Genomic DNA, 27,768 nt, shown 5'->3' with positions numbered 1-27,768 from the left:
TTGGTGTGTTGGGGGATGTATGGTATCTTGGTGCCTCTTGGTGTGTTGGGGGATGTATGGTATCTTGGTGCCTCTTGGTGTGTTGGGGGATGTATGGTATCTTGGTGTCTCTTGGTGTGTTGGGGGATGTATGGTATCTTGGTGTCTCTTGGTGTGTTGGGGATGTATGGTATCTTGGTGCCTCTTGGTGTGTTGGGGGATGTATGGTATCTTGGTGTCTCTTGGTGTGTTGGGGGTGCAGGCTTTGCTATGACTCTTGCTTTCTAGAATGCGCTGTGTGTATTTAGAGGGGGAGGTGTGAGGTACGTGGTGTCTCTTAGAGGCTGAGTGTGTGTACTAGGTGAAGCATGTTGTCTTGGTGTGAGAGCAGTTACAGCCTGGGGCTGGAGAGGTGAGCCTGTGTCGTATTTTCAGAGTTCTTGGGTGGAGCTGGGCTTGGAGAAGACTATAGCCATTGGAGGAAGTTGTTCTTAAGAGCTGATAAATACACCGGGCTGCCAGGAACTGTGTGCACACTCTTTAAGGAGTGTCTTTTGACGAGAGAGAGAGGGTGAGGTGGAGAATCTGGAGTCTAAGGAAGCAAGAAAGCAAATCAATTAACTCAGACAGACAGAGACAGAGAGGGGCACAAGACATGACTGCTCTGATGGGATCTTACTCCTGGTCTGATGGTTTGGACTGTTCCACCTTGGATGGAGACCTCTCAGATGGACTGTCTCCTCACAGGTCTCCCCGGGAGAAAGGCTCAGAGACCCGCATCAGGAGACCCATGAATGCCTTCATGGTTTGGGCGAAGGACGAGAGGAAGAGGCTGGCGGTGCAGAACCCCGACCTGCACAATGCGGAGCTCAGCAAGATGCTGGGTAAGACCTGGGCACCATGTGTCCTCCCTCCTGGCCCCAATATATGATGTCCTCCCTCCTGGCCCCAATATATGATGTCCTCCCTCCTGGCCCCAATATATGATGTCCTCCCTCCTGGCCCCAATATATGATGTCCTCCCTCATAGCCCCAATATATGATGTCCTCCCTCATAGCCCCAATATATGATGTCCTCCCTCATAGCCCCAATATATGATGTCCTCCCTCATGGCCCCACTATATGATGTCCTCCCTCATGGCCCCACTATATGATGTCCTCCCTCATGGCCCCAATATATGATGTCCTCCCTCATGGCCCCAATATATGATGTCCTCCCTCCTAACCCCAATATATGATGTCCTCCCTCCTAACCCCAATATATGATGTCCTCCCTCCTAACCCCAATATATGATGTCCTCCCTCCTAACCCCAATATATGATGTCCTCCCTCCTAACACCAATACATGATGTCTTCCCTCCTAACACCAATATATGATGTCTTCCCTCCTAACACCAATATATGATGTCCTCCCTCCTGGCCCCAATATATGATGTCCTCCCTCCTGGCCCCAATATATGATGTCCTCCCTCCTGGCCCCAATATATGATGTCCTCCCTCATAGCCCCAATATATGATGTCCTCCCTCATAGCCCCAATATATGATGTCCTCCCTCATAGCCCCAATATATGATGTCTTCCCTCCTAACACCAATATATGATGTCCTCCCTCCTGGCCCCAATATATGATGTCCTCCCTCCTGGCCCCAATATATGATGTCCTCCCTCCTGGCCCCAATATATGATGTCCTCCCTCCTGGCCCCAATATATGATGTCCTCCCTCCTGGCCCCAATATATGATGTCCTCCCTCATGGCCCCAATATATGATGTCCTCCCTCCTAACCCCAATATATGATGTCCTCCCTCATGGCCCCAATATATGATGTCCTCCCTCCTGGCCCCAATATATGATGTCCTCCCTCCTAACCCCAATATATGATGTCCTCCCTCCTGGCCCCAATATATGATGTCCTCCCTCCTGGCCCCAATATATGATGTCCTCCCTCCTGGCCCCAATATATGATGTCCTCCCTCCTGGCCCCAATATATGATGTCCTCCCTCATGGCCCCAATATATGATGTCCTCCCTCATGGCCCCAATATATGATGTCCTCCCTCCTAACCCCAATATATGATGTCCTCCCTCATGGCCCCAATATATGATGTCCTCCCTCCTGGCCCCAATATATGATGTCCTCCCTCCTGGCCCCAATATATGATGTCCTCCCTCCTGGCCCCAATATATGATGTCCTCCCTCCTGGCCCCAATATATGATGTCCTCCCTCCTGGCCCCAATATATGATGTCCTCCCTCCTGGCCCCAATATATGATGTCCTCCCTCCTGGCCCCAATATATGATGTCCTCCCTCCTGGCCCCAATATATGATGTCCTCCCTCCTGGCCCCAATATATGATGTCCTCCCTCATGGCCCCAATATATGATGTCCTCCCTCCTGGCCCCAATATATGATGTCCTCCCTCCTGGCCCCAATATATGATGTCCTCCCTCCTGGCCCCAATATATGATGTCCTCCCTCCTGGCCCCAATATATGATGTCCTCCCTCCTGGCCCCAATATATGATGTCCTCCCTCCTGGCCCCAATATATGATGTCCTCCCTCCTAACCCCAATATATGATGTCCTCCCTCCTGGCCCCAATATATGATGTCCTCCCTCCTGGCCCCAATATATGATGTCCTCATCCAGAGCATTAATTGCTATAATGATAATATACGGTCAGATTTCACCTAAATCTGTGCAGAGAATGTGATCAAATATTAATCCTTATTATATTGATATTATACTTAATCCTCAAAACGAATAATAAAAAAAAGCAAATAATATTTTACTGTAAGTAAACTCAATGATATCGGGATTGGTCGCTTGTTTCTACTGATTTATTTCTACATTAATGGCTCCGATTTAGCCCAACTATTATCGCAGGAACCGCAAGTTCCAGCAACTCCTGTCCTTACATGCAAGGAGCTTTAAGATGAGAAACCTAGAAGTTTCCAAAAGAAGAAAAAAACAAGCTTGAGACATTGCTGTTTAATGAGACAGTGAAGGGATTTGTCGCATTCCTCCTTTATGTGCTAATAAAACGCTGTTCACACCGCACGGTCCGACTTTTTTTTATTTCACGGTTATTAGTAATAATAGAAGAAATAAGGATAGAAGTGAGACAATGTAGAAATGTGGATGATCCCTGCCCTTGTGTGGGAGAACTTTCCCTCCCCGGGAAGGATTAGCTGCAGTCAGGTCTGCTCCTGCCCGGGATTCTCCAGCTTTATTTCTAGGACTTATTGGACCCAGGGAATTGGGAGGAAGCCTGTGATTGCAGACAGCAGGGCCCCAGCACTCCTTATCTGCCCCCACTGTACTCTGACCATTTCCACCTCTCCGGAAATGTTTAATGTCTCCCATTAGCCTTGGTGGAATGAGATGTTCATGTTGCACTTTTTACAGTTTTTATTTATTTAATTAATTCATTTATTTATTTTCTTTCTTTTTTTTTTTTGCATTCATTTATTATTTGTAAACTTGCAAAAATAATTGTTTGTTAAGCCTAAAGGTACAAGAAGGAAGTTACTATTAACGTTCTATTTATCTTACTATTCTATACCATAAAGTTATATTCTAAGAATATGAAACACATCAGCAAATGTCCTGTGTCTATGACCTGATCTGTCCTGATCATCGCAGGGTCCATTGGTTGTTCTAGGTTTAGACAGATCCAAAAATCTCAGCATTTTTTGCTATTTATTTTCCATTTATCTATTTATTTATTTAGCATTCATTCATTATTTGTAAACTTGTAAAGTAATCGATTGTGGCACACAAAGGTACAGGAAGGGTGCTACTATTGATGTCATCATGTATCTCTTATTATGTGTGTATATATATATATATATACACACTGTATATCTATCTATCTTGGTGTGTGTATATATATATATATATATATATATATATATACCATGATCTGCAAAGCTCCTATGACTATGCCCATGTTCTGCTCTCACAGTATTTATTTATTTTGTATTTTTTCACTAATTTATTATTTGTAAACTTGTAAAATAATTGATTGTTGAACATAAAGGTACAGGAAATATATATATATATACATATATATATATATATACACTGTATATCTATCTATGTATCTATCTATCTATGTCACATATATACATATATATCTATTTCTCTCTCTCTCTCTGTGTATATGTATGTATGTATATATATATATATATATATATATATATATATATATATATATATATATATATCTTAGTATTATCATATACCACCATCTGCAGAGGTCCTATGTCTATGCCCATGATCTTTTTTCACAGTATTTATTTATTTTGTATTATTTCACTAATTTATTATTTGTAAACTTGTAAAATAATTGATTGTTGAACATAAAGGTACATGAAATATATATATATATATATATATACTGTATACACTGTATATCTATCTATGTATCTAACTATCTATGTCATATATACATCTCTCTCTCTCTATGTATCTATCTATCTATCTATCTATCTATCTATCTATCTATCTATCTATATACACACTGTCTGTCTATCTATCTCATATATACATATATATCTATTTCTCTCTCTCTATATATATATCTATCTTAGTATTATCATATACCACCACCTGCAGAGGTCCTATGTCTCTGCCCATGATCTTTTTTCACAGTATTTGTAATTTATTATTTGTAAAGTTGATAAAATAATTGCTTGTTGTTCCTATTGATGTGATTGTATTTCTCTGCCCTGATATGTATCATGGCATTAGTGAAGCTCCTGGGTCTCTGCCCCTGATCTGTCCTGATCATCACAAGGTCTATTGGTTGCAGTAGGGTCAGACCGTCAGGAAATCTCTGTATTTCTTGCATTTCTTGCAGCAGTCTTCCTCTGAGCTCACACCTGGCCTGTTGATGGGCACATCCTCCTGCCACATCCTGTATCTTAATGGCTGTGTTTTTTTGTGTCCTGTTTGATGTAGGAAAATCCTGGAAAGCTCTTTCCCCTTCCCAGAAGAGACCTTATGTGGAAGAAGCTGAGAGGCTGAGGGTCCAGCACATGCAGGATTATCCCAATTACAAGTACAGACCCAGGAGGAAGAAGCAGATCAAACGGATCTGCAAAAGAGTGGAAACTGGATTTATGGTCAATGGTCTCTCCAGGGACCAGAACTCTGTGCCAGATAACAGGGGCTGCAGGTCAACTGGAGATAAAGAGGACAATCCAGGCTATCCTTCAGGGACAGGTCTGCAGGACATCAGGAGCTACAGGGAGACTCCGAGTGGTGGCAACAAACATGACCAGTCCTACCCATATGGGCTTCCAACTCCACCAGAGATGTCACCCCTGGATGTCATTGACCAAGAGCAGAGTTTTTATCCATCTTCTTGCCCTGAAGACCACCATCCTCGAATTAGTGGGCCCACTTATCAACCTGAATACACCAGAAGCCCCATCCTATGCAGTCACTTAAGCCAAATGCCAATGACACAGTCTGGAGGAGCCATGATACCTTCTGTACCAAACTGTCCACCAACCTATTTCAACCCTGGCTATCATCACTCCTCTCTTCCCCATAATTACCACCATCATGCCCATCTTGGTCAATTGTCTCCTCCACCTGATCAGCCACATTATGAAAGCATAGAGCATATCAGCCAAGCAGAACTCCTTGCAGACATGGACAGAAATGAGTTTGACCAATACTTAAATACCTCTATACAGGAGTCATGTGAAATGGCAATAAATGGACATATCCAGGTGTCTCAGTCTGTAGACCTGCAACCCCAGGAGACCACCAGCCTCATCTCTGTCTTAGCAGATGCCACTGCCACATATTACAACAGCTACAGTGTTTCCTAGACTTCATCTGCTATCTGAACCTGAAAAGACCATGCAGTATTATTGGCATCAGTAAGCTAAGGAGACTCACTGTGTATCCTCAGGGTTGGGTCACCTAACAGTGACTGCTCAATGGGAGACAGTCCTCCTATATCTTGGTAGAAAGCACCAAGAAGAAGGGACATCCTGTACATAAAGACGATCTTGTGGAATAGTCACAAACTGTTCTGAAAAGAGACCTTGTAGCAATCAAGTCCCTGGGTGATCTGTCAGATATGATGAGGAATAGAAGGTGCAGGCACTTATCAAGTGTCCACCTCTCACTATGTCCTCGCTGTATACAGAACTGGAGAAAGAGACTGCTATACATTATCCCAGCTCTGGGGTCTGTCTCTCTTCCCACATGAATCCCTGTTTTATACACCCAGTGAGGAATGAATTGTGATACAATGTAACCTGTTGTTTTTTTTTGGTTGTTTTACTTTTTTTTTTTTTTTTTTTGTTTGTTTTTTTTTATCCTCCAATAAAGATGTGATCTTTTTTTTCGGTTTGTTTCTGGTAATTAACCCCCTGTTGTCACTTGTCTACCATTGGGGGGTAACTAGAGGTAGTGGTGGAGATGGTTTTGCAATGCTGGGAATGCATCTGAACATTTTATTAGTTGAACGTATATATTTTACATTGACTTGTATTTTGAATGATGTATATAGGAGGATCCATAAATATTTAATTTAATTTTAGATTGCTTTTTTGTACAATAAAATACATAAAGGACCTTCAAAACGAGTGATTTTATTTATTTTTTTTATTCTTAGGGTGTTTGAGATTAATTATCTTTTTTTTTTTATCTGTCTATTTCCTGGCTTCTATATCTAAATTGTCCACCTAGGTGCACCAATAAAACTCCAGGTCTTTTCTGTTGGACACCTTCAGTGCTACTATTTTTTTTGTCAGACTCATATATATGTATATCATCTATCTATTATCCATCTATCTTTCTATCTATTACCTATTTATCTATTTATTATCTATCTATCTATTACCTATCTATCTATTAATTGTCTGTCTATTATCTATCTATCTATTAATTATCTATTATCTATCTGTCTATTTATCTATCTATCTATTATCTATCTATATATCTATTATTTATCTATCTATACACACATACATAGTATTTATATACATTTATACACATATATGTTAAGTATACAATTTATGCACAATATATTTGCTTCTACATTTAAATACAACAACACTTTTTTTCACTTGGTCCCCTTCAGTGCTGCCTTTATTTTCCAGTTTTCTTATAACAGAGTTTATATATATATATATATATATATATATATATACATTACACATATATTTCTTATTTTTTATTATAATTTTACAATTTTTTGCTGCTTATCTTATATTTATATTTTTATAGACGTACACTCTATGTATATTTCCATGTGTACATTTTATCATTATCTTTTAATTAATTTATTGAGCTCATCAATATATTATATCAGTAACTTATTTTAGTGAGTTACAATATTAGTTCATACTGATACAATTATTGTAAAAAAATAATAATAATAATTATACATATATATATATATATATATGTATGTAGACCCAGACAATAATTATGCTAACCAGTGACCTGAAGGCTGCCTATAACCGAAAAATAAATATAATTGTAAGTCAATAAAAATATATAACAATTTGTCTCTCAGCTACATTGGTTAGATTAAATTTAAACGGGTATCAGGATCTTTTTGAAAAAATACTTTATTAATTTAATTATTTTCTTTAATGTCATGTGCGCCCTATTAGCTTCTCCTTTATTATTGTTATTATTATAATTATTTATTTATATAGCACCATTAATTCCCTGGTGCTGTACATGAGAGTCCTTTATTTTATGAGTGTATCTTATAGTGTCTAACATATACAATTAATGATATTTTTACCCTATAAAATAATATAATACGCAATTTAGACAATTAACCAGATAGTCCTTTATTTTTATTTCCTTTCTCCAATGTAATACTATTTATAGATACAGTTTAGAATATACATTGGCTGTAGTCTTTTTTTAATGCGGATTTTATTACTTTTTTTTTTTCCTGATTATAACATTTACACAAATGATCAGACATAAATGGATTGTCCCATAACAGAGATAGATAGAGATAGATAGAGATAGATAGAGATAGATAGAGATAGATAGATAGATAGATAGATAGAGATAGATAGAGATAGATAGAGATAGATAGAGAGATAGATAGATAGATAGATAGATAGATAGATAGAGATAGATAGAGATAGATAGAGATAGATAGATAGATAGATAGAGATAGATAGATAGAGATAGAGAGATAGATAGATAGATAGATAGATAGAGATAGATAGATAGAGATAGATAGATAGAGATAGATAGATAGAGATAGATAGATAGAGATAGATAGATAGAGATAGATAGATAGAGATAGATAGATAGAGATAGATAGATAGAGATAGATAGATAGAGATAGATAGATAGAGATAGATAGATAGAGATAGATAGAGCCAAATGTGTCCTGGGATGTGCAGGACTCGGTGACTGTGCGATCTGCTGGGGATTGTGGCCGCGATTCATGGAATTGTCGGAGGATTGTCGGCGACAGCTGATTCTGGGTCAGACACGATCTGGATGCACAAGGGCTTTATTTTTTACTGATAGGACCTCGGGGTATTTAGGTCAGAGCAGAACACGTGACCTGTGACCCTGGATACATTGTAACAAGAGAAGAATCGGAGAGATCCCCCACACCTCCAGCCTAGGGAGGATCCGATGATCCACAGGCAGAGAAAATATTATCAGAAGAGTGAAGGCTGGAAACAAAACCCGAGGAAGCCCACACCACCATCCCCAGAGCTGCCTGCCCCAATACCATCCCCACAGCTGCCTGCCCCAATACCATCCCCACAGCTGCCTGCCCCAATACCATCCCCAGAGCTGCCTGCCCCAATACCATCCCCAGAGCTGCCTGCCCTAATACCATCCCCAGAGCTGCCTGCCCCAATACCATCCCCAGAGCTGCCTGCCCCAATACCATCCCCAGAGCTGCCTGCCCTAATACTATCCCCAGAGCTGCCTGCCACAATACCATCCCCAGAGCTGCCTGCCCCAATACCATCCCCAGAGCTGCCTGCCCCAATACCATCCCCAGAGCTGCCTGCCCCAATACCATCCCCAGAGCTGCCTGCCCCAATACCATCCCCAGAGCTGCCTGCCCCAATACCATCCCCAGAGCTGCCTGCCCCAATACCATCCCCAGAGCTGCCTGCCCCAATACCTTCCCCAGAGCTGCCTGCCACAATACCATCCCCAGAGCTGCCTGCCCCAATACCATCCCCAGAGCTGCCTGCCCCAATACCATCCCCAGAGCTGCCTGCCCCAATACCATCCCCAGAGCTGCCTGCCCCAATACCATCCCCAGAGCTGCCTGCCCCAATACCATCCCCAGAGCTGCCTGCCCCAATACCATCCCCAGAGCTGCCTGCCCCAATACCATCCCCAGAGCTGCCTGCCCCAATACCATCCCCAGAGCTGCCTGCCCCAATACCATCCCCAGAGCTGCCTGCCCCAATACCATCCCCAGAGCTGCCTGCCACAATACCATCCCCAGAGCTGCCTGCCCCAATACCATCCCCAGAGCTGCCTGCCCCAATACCATCCCCAGAGCTGCCTGCCCGAATACCATCCCCAGAGCTGCCTGCCCCAATACCTTCCCCAGAGCTGCCTGCCCCAATACCATCCCCAGAGCTGCCTGCCCCAATACCATCCCCAGAGCTGCCTGCCCCAATACCATCCCCAGATCTGCCTGCCCCAATACCATCCCCAGAGCTGCCTGCCCTAATACTATCCCCAGAGCTGCCTGCCCCAATACCTTCCCCAGAGCTGCCTGCCACAATACCATCCCCAGAGCTGCCTGCCCCAATACCATCCCCAGAGCTGCCTGCCCCAATACCATCCCCAGAGCTGCCTGCCCCAATACCTTCCCCAGAGCTGCCTGCCCTAATACCATCCCCAGAGCTGCCTGCCCCAATACCTTCCCCAGAGCTGCCTGCCCCAATACCTTCCCCAGAGTTGCCTGCCCCAATACCTTCCCCAGAGCTGCCTGCCCCAATACCATCCCCAGAGCTGCCTGCCCCAATACCATCCCCAGAGCTGCCTGCCCCAATACCATCCCCAGAGCTGCCTGCCCCAATACCATCCCCAGAGCTGCCTGCCCCAATACCATCCCCAGAGCTGCCTGCCCTAATACCATCCCCAGAGCTGCCTGCCCCAATACCTTCCCCAGAGCTGCCTGCCACAATACCATCCCCAGAGCTGCCTGCCCCAATACCATCCCCAGAGCTGCCTGCCCCAATACCATCCCCAGAGCTGCCTGCCCCAATACCATCCCCAGAGCTGCCTGCCCCAATACCTTCCCCAGAGCTGCCTGCCCCAATACCATCCCCAGAGCTGCCTGCACCAATACCATCCCCAGAGCTGCCTGCCCCAATACCATCCCCAGAGCTGCCTGCCCCAATACCATCCCCAGATCTGCCTGCCCCAATACCATCCCCAGAGCTGCCTGCCCCAATACCATCCCCAGAGCTGCCTGCCCCAATACCATCCCCAGAGCTGCCTGCCCCAATACCATCCCCAGAGCTGCCTGCCCCAATACCATCCCCAGAGCTGCCTGCCCCAATACCATCCCCAGAGCTGCCTGCCCCAATACCATCCCCAGAGCTGCCTGCCCCAATAAATTCCCCAGAGCTGCCTGCCCCAATACCTTCCCCAGAGCTGCCTGCCCCAATACCTTCCCCAGAGCTGCCTGCCCCAATACCATCCCCAGAACTGCCTGCCCCAATACCATTCCCAGAGCTGCCTGCCCCAATACCATCCCCAGAGCTGCCTGCCCCAATACCATCCCCAGAGCTGCCTGCCCCAATACCATCCCCAGAGCTGCCTGCCCCAATACCATCCCCAGAGCTGCCTGCCCCAATACCATCCCCAGAGCTGCCTGCCACAATACCATCCCCAGAGCTGCCTGCCCTAATACCATCCCCAGAGCTGCCTGCCCCAATACCTTCCCCAGAGCTGCCTGCCACAATACCATCCCCAGAGCTGCCTGCCCCAATACCATCCCCAGAGCTGCCTGCCCCAATACCTTCCCCAGAGCTGCCTGCCCGAATACCATCCCCAGAGCTGCCTGCCCCAATACCTTCCCCAGAGCTGCCTGCCACAATACCATCCCCAGAGCTGCCTGCCCCAATACCATCCCCAGAGCTGCCTGCCCCAATACCATCCCCAGAGCTGCCTGCCACAATACCATCCCCAGAGCTGCCTGCCCCAATACCATCCCCAGAGCTGCCTGCCCCAATACCATCCCCAGAGCTGCCTGCCCGAATACCATCCCCAGAGCTGCCTGCCCCAATACCTTCCCCAGAGCTGCCTGCCCCAATACCATCCCCAGAGCTGCCTGCCCCAATACCATCCCCAGAGCTGCCTGCCCCAATACCATCCCCAGATCTGCCTGCCCCAATACCATCCCCAGAGCTGCCTGCCCTAATACCATCCCCAGAGCTGCCTGCCCCAATACCATCCCCAGAGCTGCCTGCCCCAATACCATCCCCAGAGCTGCCTGCCCTAATACCATCCCCAGAGCTGCCTGCCCCAATACCATCCCCAGAGCTGCCTGCCCCAATACCATCCCCAGAGCTGCCTGCCCCAATACCTTCCCCAGAGTTGTGCTGCGCATTATATGAACCTCACCCATCATCCACCATCTGTGTCAGCCACAGAATGGAATCTGGTACAGTAATTCATAGAAAGGATGATGATAAAATTAGACAGGTCAGCTCTAACAATTTAGAGGCTCCAGAAGGCTGAAGTCAGTGTACCTGTGCTGGTGAATACGGGATCCCTACAGGTTCACTGTTTGTTTGCGTGGGTTTCCTCCGGGTTCTCCGGTTTCCTCCCGCACTCCAAAGACCATACTGATAGGGAATGTAGAGTGTGAGCCCCGATGGGGACAGCGACGATTATGTATGTGGAATATGATGGCGCTATATAAGTGAGTTCAATAAATATATATATATATATATGTACAGACACACACAAAATCACATCTGTATAACTTCCCATTGCTATAATTATAATTTTATCATCACTGTCCTATCTATTAATTATTCCATCAAATTGATCTTGATATAAATGTAATATTATCTATGGATTATTTATCGACTAGTCTACCTAGCTCAAAATTATATAATACTTGGTCTATCTATCTATCTATCTATCTATCTATCTATCTATCTATCTGTTATCTATCTATTATCTATCTATCTATCTATCATATATTATATATTATCTATCTATCTATCATCTATAATCTATTATATATTATCTATTATCTATCTATCTGTTATCTATGTATCAATTATCTATCTATCTATCTATCATATATTATATATCATCTATCTATCTATCTGTTATCTATCTATCTGTTATCTATCTATTATCTATAATCTATTATATATTATCTATCTATCTATCTTTCTGTTATCTATCTATCTATTTGTTATCTATCTATCTGCCTATCTATCTCCTTTTTATACCTGTTTCTTTTATTTTACATCTATTTCTTCACACATAGATGTCTAAATATTTCTATATAATTTTAAAGAGTAACCTAGTCTGGAGCCTCTGTCCACAGAGAGCTAACTGGGAGATGAAAGTACATTTCTTGTAACAACCATGACAATAGCTGTAGATAACAGAGCTGCCCCTGGATTAGAGTTTCCAGACAAAGAAGAATAAAAGCTTCTGTTCTCTTCAGGGCAAAGTGTAGATGTGACTGGAGAGGAAGCGGAGTCCTGTGGGCTGGGAGGATTCATGGCGGGGGTATTTTGGTATTTTTATGATGCACATGATCGCTATGGAAGTGTGGTGACTCGCAGGTAAAGAACATAAGACTGGGAGGCACCGACCTGGGGCACAGAAACCTCTGCTCCAAACCCCTACTATTCAGACACAATGCACCCAATATATATACATATAATTATATGTGCATTATGTATGTCTGAATTATATATATACACACCTTCCATTATTTGGATCCCCCTGATGTCACATTTCATATTAGTTTCCATTTTACGTTGCATGTTCAACAGATCATTAGTAAATGATATATGAATAGCTGGACTTTGCTGACTCAATATATCCATCATCTTGAATGTAATTAAATGATTTCGTTTTATTGGTCATTTGTAACCCTCAATAACATTTGCAATTTTTAATTTGCTGAGATTAATTGTCAGGCTTTTATGGGCAGGGTGGCATGCGGCTAATCTCATCCCTGTCCACTTATGCAGATGACATTCTATATTGCACTGGAAGATAATTAGAAGCTTCTGGATTAATTAGTATGGAAGCTGTAGGACTGCCGACATCAATAGAGATTAAAAAGAAAGAAAAGACACTGGAGACACTGGAGACATTCTCTGGAGCTGGAGGAGGACGGGATTTATTCTGCTACATACAATTATGGAATATTACCAACATCAAAAGTGTCTATTATTTCCATAATCCATACTGTTTACTATAATGATCAGTGACGTTAATAGCCATCGTAATGGTCACCAAGAACGACAGAAAGAAAAATGGATAAATAAATAGATAATCCAATATTCAATAGTTTATTGACGCACCATGCCCAAATATGTTATATTTAGATGAACAGATCGGCTCACAGGACCTTTAGTCAAGCCCATAGCCAAACCATTGACTTGAGAAACATTATGGCTCCATGGGCTAATAAAAGTCTACTTTTACTTCTGCATTTTTTTGTGGAGCGCTGCTTTTCTATTTCCTTAGATAGATAGATAGATAGATAATAGATAGATAGATGATAGATAATAGACAATAGATAGATAATTAGATAGATAATATATATGAGATGGATGGATAGATAATAGATATATAATACATAGATAATAGATATATAACAGATAGATAATGAATAGCTATGTAATAGATAGATAGAGATATAGTAAGGCAATAGATAACTAGATTAATATTATGTAAAAATAATATGAATAAATGAATAAATGTAATCTATTTATATACATATATCAACTAGATATTTATATGTACATAGATGATTCTTCTCAACTATTTATTTATTTGTACAAGAAGGAAATGGAAACACCGACAATGAAGCATTAGATAGCAGAGAGAGGTGCACCATATTACTTTTGGATGCCTTGGCTATAGTATCTCTAATAGTAGTAACCTAATTCATAAGATTAATACAAATAATAATTAAAACCTTGGATCATGTTTGTGACACTTCTGGTCACTACATATAATAATAATAATAATAATAATAATAATAATAATAATAATAATAATTCGTATCATTAGTATAAGGTTTGATAATAATAGTTAGACTTCTGTAATCTACAAATAATAATGATAATAATGATAATAGTAATTATTATTATATTATTATCAATGGCTTTAATAATAATAATAATAATTATTATTATTATTATTATTATTGTTAATAATAATATCTTTGATAATGTTCGTGAAACTTTTGGAACCTACAAATAATAATAATAACAATAATTATTACGTTTTGATAATGTTTTTGAGACCTCTAGACTCTACATGTAATAACAATGATACACATAGCATTACCATAGTCCCATTTTCTAGATCTAGACTCTATTTTAATAACATGACCCTGATGATGATGATGATGATGATGATGATGATGATGATGATGATGATGATGATGATGATGATGATGATGACAGGATGGTAGCCCCTGTGTGTGCCTTGCAGGTAGTGGCAGCTTGCACAGGTGGGGGGTCTCTGTGTGCAGCAGAGTTAACCCTTGGTGACCAGCACAGCCCCCATCTTCCTGCAGGGAGCTGCTGCCCTCCTGTGAGGAGCAGAGGATGTGTCCCCAGCTGAGTGTTTCCTGCCTGATAACAGCAGCAGGATGCCACAGGCTCAGCTTCAGCTCACAGAGAAATGGGAGCAGCAGAAATGTTATTGTTTATGCTAAGAAAGCTCAATCCACAAGTTACCATCTTCCAAAACCCAAACAGCTCCCTGGACTCAGGAAAGAGGTCCCCAAGGGACAGAGCTTTGAAGTCAGTGGTTACAGGGAGGCAAACACATAGTTAGCGGAAGGTTACAAGTTCCAACACCCTCATATTAAAGAAATAGAAAAGCTTGGTGAGAAGTGAAGGTTCCTTCTACTTTAGAACTCGGTGCATAAATCAAAGCTGCAGCAGAATCCCCCCAGAACAGCCCCCTGTGACTGCAGGAAATGGGGCTGCTGCACAGATGAGGCATAAAATGCCAAAAAAAACCCTGTTTGGAATGGAAACTATATATTATATTACGATTTTAGCAAAATAATTACTTTTTTACAGGATCAATTCAGTATCCAAGATCTCCTAGAAGTCATTCACTTCTAGGGGATCAAAATCAAGACCCCCCCCCTGTGTCCCTCAATGATCAGGAAAGACTTTTCTAATAAGTGACAGTAGAAATATCCCAAACTCAGAGGGAATTGATAAAGGAGACATATTGGGAGAATATATAACTTTTCAGAGCACAATATCCCTTATTTGCTGAAACTGTAATCCTACATGTATCTGGTCTGTCACTAAATTAGGCTAAAGGTGCATTTCATATTCTGACTTTTCTATTTTTGCTTTTTTTTTTTTTAAAGGAGTTATATTTTTTCCAGCTTTTTGCAGAATTATTTCTATACTGTGGAGAGGTTTATTGGTGTCTAGAGAGCAAATTCGTGGATCTAAGACACTTCTTGTACGCCAATCCCCCATCCTCAATTTGTAACTTATAAAGTCTTCCATTATAGAAAAATTGTCAATTATTATCAAACTTTCAAATGTTAAAAAAATAATCTGCTCACCTCTACTTACTATGTATGTGAGCTGGGATGGTCTCATGGGGTTTATAATTTGATTCAGAAGTTTTCTCTTCTGAGGAATGAAAAATACAGCAAAAAGGGAATCCTAAACTAATCACCCTTATTACAAAAATATTAAAATAAAAAAATATATCAAAATCATAAAGAAAAAGCAGACGCATTTCACGCACAGTTCTCAGATATTGCCTTGTGATTGTGTCTGAAACACGTCTGATCTTTCCTTATGGTGTTGGATTCTTCTGGATTTTAATAGGATTGTGTCTGAAACGCGTCTGTATTTTTCCTTATGGTGTTGGATGGATTTTTCTGGATTTTAATTTCAAAAAATCTAAAACGAGTCGCTGTTTCCTTATGGTGTTGGATGGATTTTAACAGGAATGTGTCTGATTTTTTCCTTATGGTGTTGGATAGATTTTAATAGAAATGTGTCTGAAATGTGTCTGATTTTTCCTTATGGTGTTGGATTATTTTTCCCCTGGATTTCAATAGGAATGTGTCTGAAACACGTCTGCTTTTTCCTTATGGTGTTGGATGGATTTTTCTGGATTTTAACAGGTAAATGTGTCTGAAACCTGTCTGATCTTTCCTTATGGTGTTGGATTAATTTTCCCCTGGACTTCAGTAGGAATGTGTCTGAAACGCGTTTGCTTTTTCGTTATGGTGTTGGATGGATTTATTCTGGATTTTAAGTTAAAAAAATCTAAAACGCGTCTGCTATTTCCTTATGGTGTTGAATGGATTTTTCTGGATTTTAACAGGAATGTGTTTGAAACCTGTCTGATTTTTCCTTATGGTGTTGGATTATTTTTCCCCTGGACTTCAGTAGGAAAGTGTCTAAAACGCGTCTGCATTTTCCTTATGGTGTTGGATGGATTTAAACAGAAATGTGTCTGAAATGTGTCTGATATTTTCTTATGGTGTTGGATAGATTTTAATAGAAATGTGTCTGAAATGTGTCTGATTTTTTCTTATGGTGTTGGATAGATTTTTTTCCCCCTGGATTTCAATAGAAATATGTCTGAAACACATCTGCTTTTTCCTTATGGTGTTGAATGTGAATGGATTTTTCTGGATTTTAACAGGTAAATGTGTCTGAAACCTGTCTGATTTTTCCCTATGACGTTGGATTATTTTTCCCCTGGATTTCAATAGGAATGTGTCTGAAACGCGTCTGCATTTTCCTTATGGTGTTGGATGGATTTTTCTGGATTTTAATTTCAAAAAATCTAAAACACGTCTGCTATTTCTTTGTGGTGTTGGATAGATTTTAACAGGAATGTGTCTGAAACACGTCTGATTTTTCCTTATGGTGTTGGATTATTTTTCCCCTGGACTACAGTAGCATTGTGTCTGAAACGCGTCTGCATTTTCCTTATGGTGTTGGATGGATTTTTCTGGATTTTAATAGTACTGTGTCTGAAACATGTCTGATTGTTTCTTATAGTGTTGGACGAATTTTCTGAATTTTAATATTTTTGAAATTAAGGTTAAGATTCCATTTTTGCTGCAGTTTTGCTTCTTCCTGGACCTTTCTTATCCTTTAGCTGAACTGAATGCAGCATGTATGCAACATTTCATGTAGATTTGTCCGGCCAGTTACAGCTGATGTACCAGCTGAATTATGAATGCAGCTCCGGGGTATAATATAGGGTGTAACTAGGTATCGATATAAAACAAGCAATACACTGTGACTCATGTAAAATGCAATATAATTCTAAATATTAAAGGTAAAATTGTGCGCAAAGGTGAATATACCCCTTAACATACAATGGAAAAGCAGATTTCTTACTCATTCTATGACACCGAAAATAATAATAATAATAATAATGAGAGCCAATGGACCTGTCCTCACAGGCTTTGTGATTAGGGTTTGTGCTTCATCAATTTATATGATGCCTGCAGCCACTGGAGGAGTGTGATCTTCAGCAAAAAAGTCAGTGGTGCTCTAAGGGAAATGTTCATTTAGTGTCTGAAAATACATAGTATGACATCAAAACAGTAAATGCATTAATGAACGTGTCTCAACACTCCGCTGAGCTAAGTGCAGGTTACCTATTCCCTCAGGTTTAGAGGGTTCGTACAGATGCCATGGACACTTCATTACTTTCATGTTGGTGGACGTTCTAACATAATGACAGTGGACAGTTAGCCGAATCCCTTAGAAATCCTTTTTTTATAATTTTTGGTACCTATGGACTCTAGTGGTCCCTTAACATCTAAAACATATAATATAGAGAATATTTTTTGTTCATTTTCCCCGTGGCTGCACTACTAGTATTTGCTCCAAATTTCTAAAAAATGTTGCACAATGCCTTGGCGTATGTTTAAATATTAACCTTCTGTCTAAGGCCTCGTTCAGAATATTTAATGAACAATTCGGCACTCCCAAATATATGATGCAAAAATCATAGATTATGGTTTTATTCAGGGTTGGACTGGCCCACCAGAGAACCGGAGAATCCTCCGGTGGGCCCTGGCTTCTCCTTCAACAGAATTCATAGTGCAAACCTTGTAGTTGCTATGGGGCTCTTCAGTGGGGGAGAAAGGTGGGCCCTCAGAATCAAATCCTCTGGTGGGCCCAATGTTCTTCAGTCTGACACTGGTTTTATTAATTATCCACTGTAGACAAAAACGTTGACGTTTCGGCCAATTCTTAGGCCTTCATCAGAACTATTGTCTTCAGTGTTTGTGGACGGCAAGATCAAATTAGAGCGTATAGCGTTGCGTACTGGTGCGCATTCCATTCTCCCTAGCGCACCAGTACGTGACGCTATTTGCTCCAATTTGATCTTGCCGTCCACAAACACTGAAGACAATAGTTCTGATGAAGGCCTAAGAATTGGCCGAAACGTCAACGTTTTTGTCTACAGTGGATAATTAATAAAACCATAATCTATGATTTTTGCATCATATATTTAGGAGTGCCGAATTCTTCTTTAAATATTTTGGAGTGGTATCCTATTCGTGCACCCCACTTTATCGGAGTGCCGCACAACCCTTTTGTAAGGCCTCGTTCAGACATCCGATTTTTTCAAGTACGAGAAAGTCAGACTGATTAGAGTACGGTCCGAGTGTCATCCGATTTTCTTGTACATGGAGAAATTTAAAAAAAAAAGTTTATCTACCCTCTGCATTCGATGAAAATTGCACTGCACTCGGATGTTGTCCAAGTGGGCTGCAATTTGGTCACAGACCCTTTAACTTGCATTGCCAATTTTGAAGTGACCCTTGCATCAAAATTGGACATGCCTCCCAAATTTTCTGTGGACCTTTAGGTCTTCAAAAAAAAAATAAAATCACAGACATGAGAATGGCCCTGTAGACGATTTTGATCCAAGGGTAAGATCAAAATTGTCAGTGTCAAAATGGCACCCCACTCTGAAAACAACTGAGTGCAGTCCGATTCTCACGGACTGTCAGAATGGAGATGGGGGAGAATCTTTTATTTCTCCACTTACCAGAAAATTGGATGACCCTCGTACCCTCCTCTGATCAGAGCATGATCCGAATAATTGATTCTATTTTCTCCTACATGAAATAAATAATAAGAACTCCTCCGCCACCATTGAAGTAGAAATAACATTTTTGTTTTTAAGTCAGAATTCATGAATTTAGTAACCATGCCCACTTTGACACGCTCTTTTCCAAAATGGTAAAAAATATCAAAAAATCAAAATGGTTTTTGCAAAAACAGTTTAATTTATTTTTGCTACATTTTGGATGCAGGAAACGATCTCAAAAGCAAATTAAGGCATAACTCTTATACTTTTAGAATAGAAATCCCACACCTTGCTTCCTTTATGAAAACAAACAACAAACTCCAAAATAGGATCCATATCCCTAATTGGATGCCTGGGCGAATGGCTGTAAGGCTACTTTCACACTTGCTTTTTTTTGCAGTGCGCGCAAAAAAACGCATGGAAAAACGCATACAAACGCATACAAATGCTGCGTTTTTTTCAAGCATTTTTATGAGCATGCATGAAAAAACGCAGCATTTTTATGCGTTTGTATGCGTTTTTAGTGCGTTTTTACCGCGTTTGCGTTTTTTCCAACATTAGTTGGCATCACCAAAAAAATCAAGATAGGGTTAGGATTAACACTAACCCAAACCATGATTTTACTAACCCTAACCCTAACCCTTAACCAAACCATACTAACCCTAACCCTTAACCAAACCCTTCTAACCCTAACCCAAACCCTAACCCTAACCCTAAACTCTAACTAACCCTAAACCCTAACCCTTAACCAAACCATGCTAACCCTAACCCAAACCCTAACCCTAACCCTAAACCCCCTTAACTAACCCTAACTCTAACCCAAATCCCTAATTTCCATTGTCTAACCAATGGTCAACAAAAAAACGCATGCGCAAAAAACCGCATACATGAGCATGCCAATGCGCACGTATGCGCACCCATAGACTTACAATGGGTGTCTTGCTGTAAAACAACGCATTGTGCGAGCATGCGTTTTTTTGAGGCAAGTCGGACGCCCAAAAAATGCAACAGGATGAATTTTGTGCGCCCGAACGCACACCACAAAAAACCGCATGCGCGTAAAAACGCATACAAATGCATGTGTATGCGCACATAAGCGCATCCCATGCAAAATATAGGAAAAAAAAGCGCAAGCGTTTTTTAGAGCTAAAATACAGCGCAAAAAAACGCAAGTGTGAAACCAGCCTAAGTGGACCTCTGATGATTGATTCTATGTCCTTAATGTTAAATGATGGGAGTCCAACCAATGGGACCCTAACAGTACTTAAATGGATGGAGTGAGGGGTTTGATACCTTTTAACAAGCTATCGGGGGGTTTCCACACAAGTGGCAATTTCTTCAATGAAATATAAAAAGACTATACTTTTAATAATAAATGGTTAAAATGTCACAGCAGTGATTCATATAGCTGAAAAGTGCTGCAGCTATGAGCAGGGGAAAAACAGATAATTGCTGGCTTATGGACTATTATCACCCTAAGTTTTCTCCTGCTAATCCCTACAACCTCATTACAGAGAGTAAACCCCCCTTTGGCGCTTCTTATTTCAGATCATGAAATCTGACATTGTAAGCAAAGGATCACTGAAATCACTGGCACTTTACGAGACGATCACTGAAACCTTAGGCTATGTTCACAAGAAGCATTTTTTTTTTTGCTGTGCTTTTTGGTGAATAAAATTAACATTATTGAACATGCACTCAGAGCCGGGGATGAGGGCTAAGCAGAGTAGGCAGCTGCTTAGTGCACCACCTCCTGCCAACCCAAGGAGGGCCCACTTAAACAAAAAAAAAACAATTGCTGAATGTCTGCGGTCACCAGGCATCTGCCTGCAGCCGCAGGCATTCAGCACAGTGACAGTGGGGCACGGGCACACAGAGGAGCAGTGTCAGTCACTGACACAGCTCACCTCTCCCTCTGTCCTACGCCCTGGCAATCGCTCCCTCACTGCACAAATACAATTGTTGTGTTCGCCGCCTGATACAGAAGCATGGGAGCTGTCATCTCCCCTGCTCTGCCGGGCTCTACAGCAAGAAGCAGGCCTATTGGAGAAGGTGCATGCAGGGTCCAGGAGACAGTGGATGAGCTTGGATTATGTATGAGCTTTTTTTTTTTTTTTCATTCCTATATTACTGTGCAGTGGGGCATAAAATGAGGGGCTGTGCAGAGAGGGGGAATAAAATGTAGGGCTGCGCAGGGGGGCATAAAATAAGGGGCTATGTAGGGGGGCATAAAATGAGAGGTAATGCGGGGGGGCATGAAATGAGGGGCTGTGCAGAGAGGGGGAATAAAATGTAGGGCTGCGCAGGGGGGCATAAAATAAGGGGCTATGTAGGGGGGCATACAATGAGAGGCAATGCGGGGGGGCATGAAATGAGGGGCTGTGCCGTGGCCATGAAATGAGGGTTATGTGTGATTGGGCCATGAAATGAGGGGCTGTGAAGGGGGATAGCAAAGTATATATAGCTGTGGTGACCAAACTGTATATGGGACTGTGGAGGATGTTATACTAGGGGTAGTGGTGACCATACTGGATAGGGGGCTGTGGTGAATATCATACTGTTTGGGGTGTTGTTTGTGGGCCGTAATATTGTATGAGGTGTTGTGGGGATCATCATAGTATTGTACTGAAAGGGCGGCTGTGATGACCATCATACTGTGTAGGGGGACAGTGTGAGGAGTGGTAACAGTTAGAAGACGGCAGAATGGTTGGCCATATGAGGGCATAGTGTCAAAGGGGGGCACAGAATGGATATGGAGAGGGGACAGCGTGAAGTGGAGGCACAATATGGAGAGGGGATAGCATAGTGGGGGGGAAATGTGGAGATACAGAAAGTGTAATGGAATATTAGAGAGGGGACAGCCATGGTGTAGGCTGTGGTTCATAAGGGCAGATGGAGTGTGGAGGCCATATATCATAGTAGGCTGTTTCAGGATATAATATGAAACTGGCATTTTAATGTCACTATTAATCTTAGGGTCACTGTGTCAGGATGTGCTGTAAAAGGTCAGAGAAGAGAGAGGTCTGCAGAGCTGTGGATGTCAAAAGTTATTATATCATCTAGACAAGATGGAGAGGAAAAGAAAGTTGACTCCAGTAAAGATGTAATCTATAAGATACCTGGATGTAAATGTTAATTTGTGATACTAATTATCATCAGTGCTGTGGTTCCTGTATGGTCTGCAGTCTGATGATAGCTGTTAATAACAAATCCCAGTATCTCCTTACCATTGAGTTGTAGGGTTATAAGTTCATGCAATACAATTGTTTATGGGGCTGACTTGATATTACAATTGATTGCTGTACTAGCCTTGATTCTTGTATTCAGGTACTCTTCGTTCTGGTCACGTATTCATGTACTTACGGTGGTTCTGGTGACGTATTCATGTACTTACGGTGGTTCTGGTAACTTATTCATGTACTGATGGAGGTTCTGGTAACGTATTAATTTACTTATGGTGCTTCTCGTGATGTAGTCAAGTGCCGATGGTCGGTCTGTTAATGTATTCATGTACTGATGGTGTCACGATCTACTCTCTGTTCCTGCCTGCTATGTTACTTTGTGTAGAGGCTGTCAGTCTGTTTTGGTTGTGCTGGGTCTTTGCTGCAATCATCTGTGTTCACTTTCCTTGATTAGTCCTCTACTTAAGCATGCTAGCTCCTCCATCCAGCGTCAATCATAAACTTGCTGCTGCCGGTGTAAAGCCCCCGTTACACATAGCGATATCGCTAGCAATATCGCTGTAAAGTCACCGATTTTGTGATGTAGCAGCGATATTGCTAGCGATATCGCTATGTCTGATACTTACCTCCGACCGCTCCCCCGCTGGCTATCGCTGATTCCGCGAGAACATTCTGGACCATTTCTCATTGGGCGCTCCCTGCGGCGCTTCCTGTGGCGCCGACGAGAGACGCGTGGACCCGGGCGGGAGGACGCAGGATCGCCGCGTCTGACAGGTAAGTAACGACCCCCGACCCCTGCTATGTCGCTGGTGAGATCTGCCTGTGTGACAGCTCACTAGCGACCACTTAGCGATGCACCAGCGATCCATATCATTGTCGGGATCGCTGTTGAAGGACACCAGAAACAAAATTGTAGCACTGCACCAGGCTGGGAAGACTGAATCTGCAATAGGCAAGCAGCTTGGTGTGATAAAATCAACAGTGGGAGAAATAATAAGAAAACGGAAGACATACAAGACCACTGATAATCACCCTTGATCTGGGGCTCCATGCAAGATCTCACCCTGTGGGGTCAAAATGATCACAAAAAGGTGAGCAAAAATTCCAGAACCACACAGGGGGACCTAGTGAATGACCTGCATAGAGCTGGGACCACCGTAACAAAGGCTACCATCAGTAACGCACTACTCTGCCGGGACTCAGATGTAGATGTAGATGCAGTGCAGTGCCAGATGTGTCCCCTGCTTAAGCCAGTACATGTCTTGGACCGTCGGAAGTTTGCTAGAGAACATTTGGATTATCCAGAAGAGTATTGGGAGAATGTCATATGGTCTGATGAAACCAAAGTAGAACTGTTTGGTAGAAACAAAACTCGTCATGTTTGGAGGAGACAGAATGCTGAGTTGCATCCAAAGAACACCATGCCTACTGTGAAGCATGGGGGTGGCAACATCATGCTTTGGGGCTGATGCTCTGCAAAGGGACCAGAACGACTGATCCGTGTACATGAAAGAATGAATGGGGCCATGTATCGTGAGATTTTGAGTGCAAACCTCCTTCCATCAGCAAGGGCATTGAAGATAAAATGTGGATGGGTCTTTTAGCATGATAATAATCCAACTAACTTTTGTTAATGACCAAATACTTATTTTCCACCATAATTTGCAAAATAAATCTTATCAAATCAGGCAAGGTGATTTTCTGGATTTGTTTTCTCATTTTGACTCTCATAATTGCGGTATACCTATGATGTCAGTTACACAATTGATGCCTGACTAAATACTTTTTTCCCCACTGTATTCCGCAGCACTTTATATTTTAGAGGGGACTTGTACAGACAATAAAAGACATTACAGAATTACAATAATCATATAAACAACAGATACCAAGAGGAATGAGGGACCATAACAGGCAGAATAGCAATGACAAAGTAACAACTCTACAAACTGATAAGACAAGATCCAGCAATTACAACAGGTGATGTCACAGCTCACCTCCTCCCCCTCTTTTTACAATGATATTTACACACGCTCATTAGAAGCATCAATACAAAAATAGGGTTTGACTCGGTCTATTGCTGCTAATGTACATGTACATTTCCTGAAACAACAAGGGGTGGGGGTCTGAAGGGACCTTGGTGGCTGTTGTGAAGACTGGAAAATTTCTAAAAAATTTTTTTTAGCACAAATTGACATGAAAACTTTAAAAAATAATTGAAAATGAAAAATAAAATAAATGTAAAACATGTACTTTTGACAAATCACCTATTTAATTCGCACTAAAAAAATCAAAACAACTAACAAAAATGATAAGCCGCCAAGAGAGAAGGTTTTGGCTGCACAAAAAAAAGATACAAAAACGCTGTATGTGAACATAACCCTATACGGAAACCCAGCCTAAGGCCTGTTTCACACATCAGTTTTTTTGTGCAGTCAAAATCCGCTAAAATGGCGGATAGCGGATCCGTTCCTGTACGGACCACAACGTTTGTCACCAGACCGTTATTTTAACAGATCCGTCAAAGGAAGAATTTTAAAGGAACCGCTGCCTGGGGAAGGAGAGAGAGGAGAGAGAGAGAGAGAGAGAGGAGAGAGAGAGAGGAGAGAGAGAGGAGAGAGAGAGAGGAGAGAGAGGAGAGAGAGGAGAGAGAGAAGAGAGAGAGAGGGGAGAGAAGAGAGAGAGGAGAGAGAGAGAGGGGAGAGAAGAGAGAGAGAGGAGAGAGAGAGAGGAGAGAGAGAGAGAGGAGAGGAGAGAGAGGAGAGAGGAGAGAGAGGAGAGAGAGAGGAGAGAGAGAGGAGAGAGAGAGAGGAGAGAGAGAGAGGAGAGAGAGGAGAGAGAGAGGGGAGAGAAGAGAGAGAGGAGAGAGAAGAGAGAGAGGAGAGAGAGGAGAGAGAGAGGAGGAGAGAGAGAGGAGAGAGGAGAGAGAGGGAGGAGAGAGAGAGAGGAGAGAGAGAGAGGGGAGAGAAGAGAGAGAGGAGAGAGAGAGAGGAGAGAGAGGAGAGAGAGAGAGGGGAGAGAGAGAGAGGAGAGAGAGACAGAGAGAGAGGAGAGAGAGAGGAGAGAGAGGAGAGAGAGAGGAGAGAGAGAGAGACAGAGAGAGCCACCGCCATCAAGGGCTTATCTACAGCATTACAGAATGCATTACAGAATGCTGTAGATAAGCCCCTAATGGCCAAAAATGAGGTGACAGATTCCCTTTAAGGGGAATCTTTCAGGACGATTTTTACTATTTGCTGTAAAGTCATTAAATCTGTAGTAAGCTACTCATCTAGCCAATGTGACTTTAATATTTAATATTTTTTCCAGTGGAAAGATTCACAAATTACTTTTTTTTTTTAGTTCTTAGTAAGTATATAGTAATCGTGACAATTAGTTGATATACATATAATTTACTTTGTGTGAATTTATTTTCGCGGTAATTGGATAATTGACTTTGATTACTGAGAAGATATTGACTCAGCGGCTCGTTATTGTACGTTTACAAATTAAAAATGATGGGAAGGAATGAGAAAATGAAAGAACAAGGGCTTGTCCACACGCAGCGTGCGTAGGGCGATAATAACTCTGCAATGCTGCATTCCCCATGGAAAGTGCAGATACCTCCAAGTGGCAAAGCAACAGGACTCTATTTCTCACTTTATTTTTTAATCCAAAATTGCACAAATAAGTGACACGTCAACAAGTGAATTGGTTTCTTGGCAGATTTTCGTACCAAAAAAAACATGAATCGGGGGGAGCCTTGATGTTCTAGTTAGAATTTCTGCTGCAGATTCCAAAGCATATAAATGTCAGATTTTCCCACCCTAAGGTCCTGTTCACACTACTGTGGCTTTGTTACCATTGCTCTTGATAGGCAAAATAAGATAGTCTGCTGTATTACTCTGGCTGGTAGAAAAATGCAAGAACATAGGACACAAGAACATCTATTTTGTTGCACAGCAAATAAAAATGCCATCAGTGTGAACAGAGCCTTACCTTGCATCTTTGCGTCATTGATGAAAAACTAAACTTACAGTGGGTACGGAAAGTATTCAGACCCCTTTAAATTTTTTTGTTCTGAAGCCACTCCTTTGTTATTTTAGCTGTGTGCTTAAAAGGGTCATTGTCTTGTTGGAAGATGAACCTTCAGCCAAGTCAGAGGTCCAGAGCACTCAGAAGAGGTTTTCATCCAGGATATCTCTGTATTTGGCCACATTCATGTTTCCTTCAATTGCAACCAGTCGTCCTGTCCCTGCAGCTGAAAAACCCCCTAAAGCATGATGCGGCCACCACCATGTTTCACTGTTGGGATTGTATTGGGCAGGTGATGAGCAGTGCCTGGTTTTCTCCACACATACCGCTTAGAATTATCACCAAAAAGTTCTATCTTTGTCTCATCAGACCAGAGAATCTTATTTCTAATAGTCTGGGAGTCCTTCATGTGTTTTTTTAACCAACTTTAAAAAAATTTAAAGGGGTCTGATTACTTTCCGTACCCACTGTATGCAATGTGAAAATATGTGTCTATTGGTTGCAGAGAGCCCTGCACCTGCTCTGTTATAAACCCGGCTTTGTCCGTTCTCATTATTTGGATCAGATATTTCCTCTTAAGGGTTTAGATAAGGTTAATAAACCCGGAAACAGAAATTTTATTTGCATAGATTAAGCCGGGAGAAATGGGGTAAACTGAAACTCCTGCCGATAATGAAATAGGAGTTGACTCACGTTTTATGAATGATGGATTTTAACTACCTGGGTATGACAGGAGAAATTAAATTTGCAGAAAAGTTATGGAAACTTTTCTTAAGCATGTTGAAAGACAACTATATGCCTGAACTCGCACGGAAACCAACGAGATAATGGGGCTTTGCCATTAAAACGTTTATAAGATAATGGGGGGAGATAGACTAGAAATCTGTTTGGCAGTAAAGTAAAATTACAATTTTAGGAGATAGGATAAATCAGTTCCCTCTGAAAGGTAAATAAGAGTTTTGTTAAAGTAACCATAAAAGCACAGAGCCGGTCACATCGTCATATAATAATGCTGTACTAATAATGTCCTAGGATGTTACTTATATTTACATGGCTTTTACCCTCCTTTGATCAAAACAGTGTCAACAATTCAACAATTTTGTTTCTCACGTCCTCAGACCGTTCTCTTCTCCTCTTTATGTTTCCCATCCTTAGTGTGACACACAGTGCAAAGATTGAGTCAACTTCTCCCCTATTTATCTTGTTTCATGTGTGATTTCATTATTCCCCACACCTGTTACTTGCCATAGGTGAGTTTGAACGAGCATCACAT

General features: G+C 41.8%; 1 protein-coding gene across 1 annotated transcript; it reads left to right on the top strand.

The window, feature by feature from the left end:
• The first annotated feature begins 511 nt into the window (after positions 1 to 511).
• Positions 512 to 6,200, top strand: SOX7 (SRY-box transcription factor 7). The gene is made up of 2 exons (XM_073586367.1): positions 512 to 863; positions 4,948 to 6,200. The coding sequence occupies exons 1-2, from the start codon at positions 635 to 637 to the stop codon at positions 5,826 to 5,828; spliced, it is 1,110 nt and encodes a 369-aa protein (XP_073442468.1). The 5' UTR covers positions 512 to 634; the 3' UTR covers positions 5,829 to 6,200.
• The last annotated feature ends 21,568 nt before the right edge of the window (positions 6,201 to 27,768 follow it).

This window comes from Dendrobates tinctorius, unplaced genomic scaffold (assembly GCF_039654945.1).
Source record: "Dendrobates tinctorius isolate UK_male_01 unplaced genomic scaffold, ASM3965494v1 ptg000093l, whole genome shotgun sequence".
NCBI classification, from domain to species: domain Eukaryota; kingdom Metazoa; phylum Chordata; class Amphibia; order Anura; family Dendrobatidae; genus Dendrobates; species Dendrobates tinctorius.
Note: the sequence above shows the minus strand (reverse complement) of the source record. Positions and strands in the feature narration are given on the sequence as shown.

Excerpts from the sequence above, each read along its gene's own strand:
- SOX7 (XM_073586367.1), top strand. The coding sequence starts at position 635 with ATGACTGCTCTGATGGGATCTTACTCCTGGTCTGATGGTTTGGACTGT. Across the intron at positions 864-4,947 it reads GGAGCTCAGCAAGATGCTGG|GAAAATCCTGGAAAGCTCTT; the intron begins GTAAGACCTGGG and ends TGTTTGATGTAG.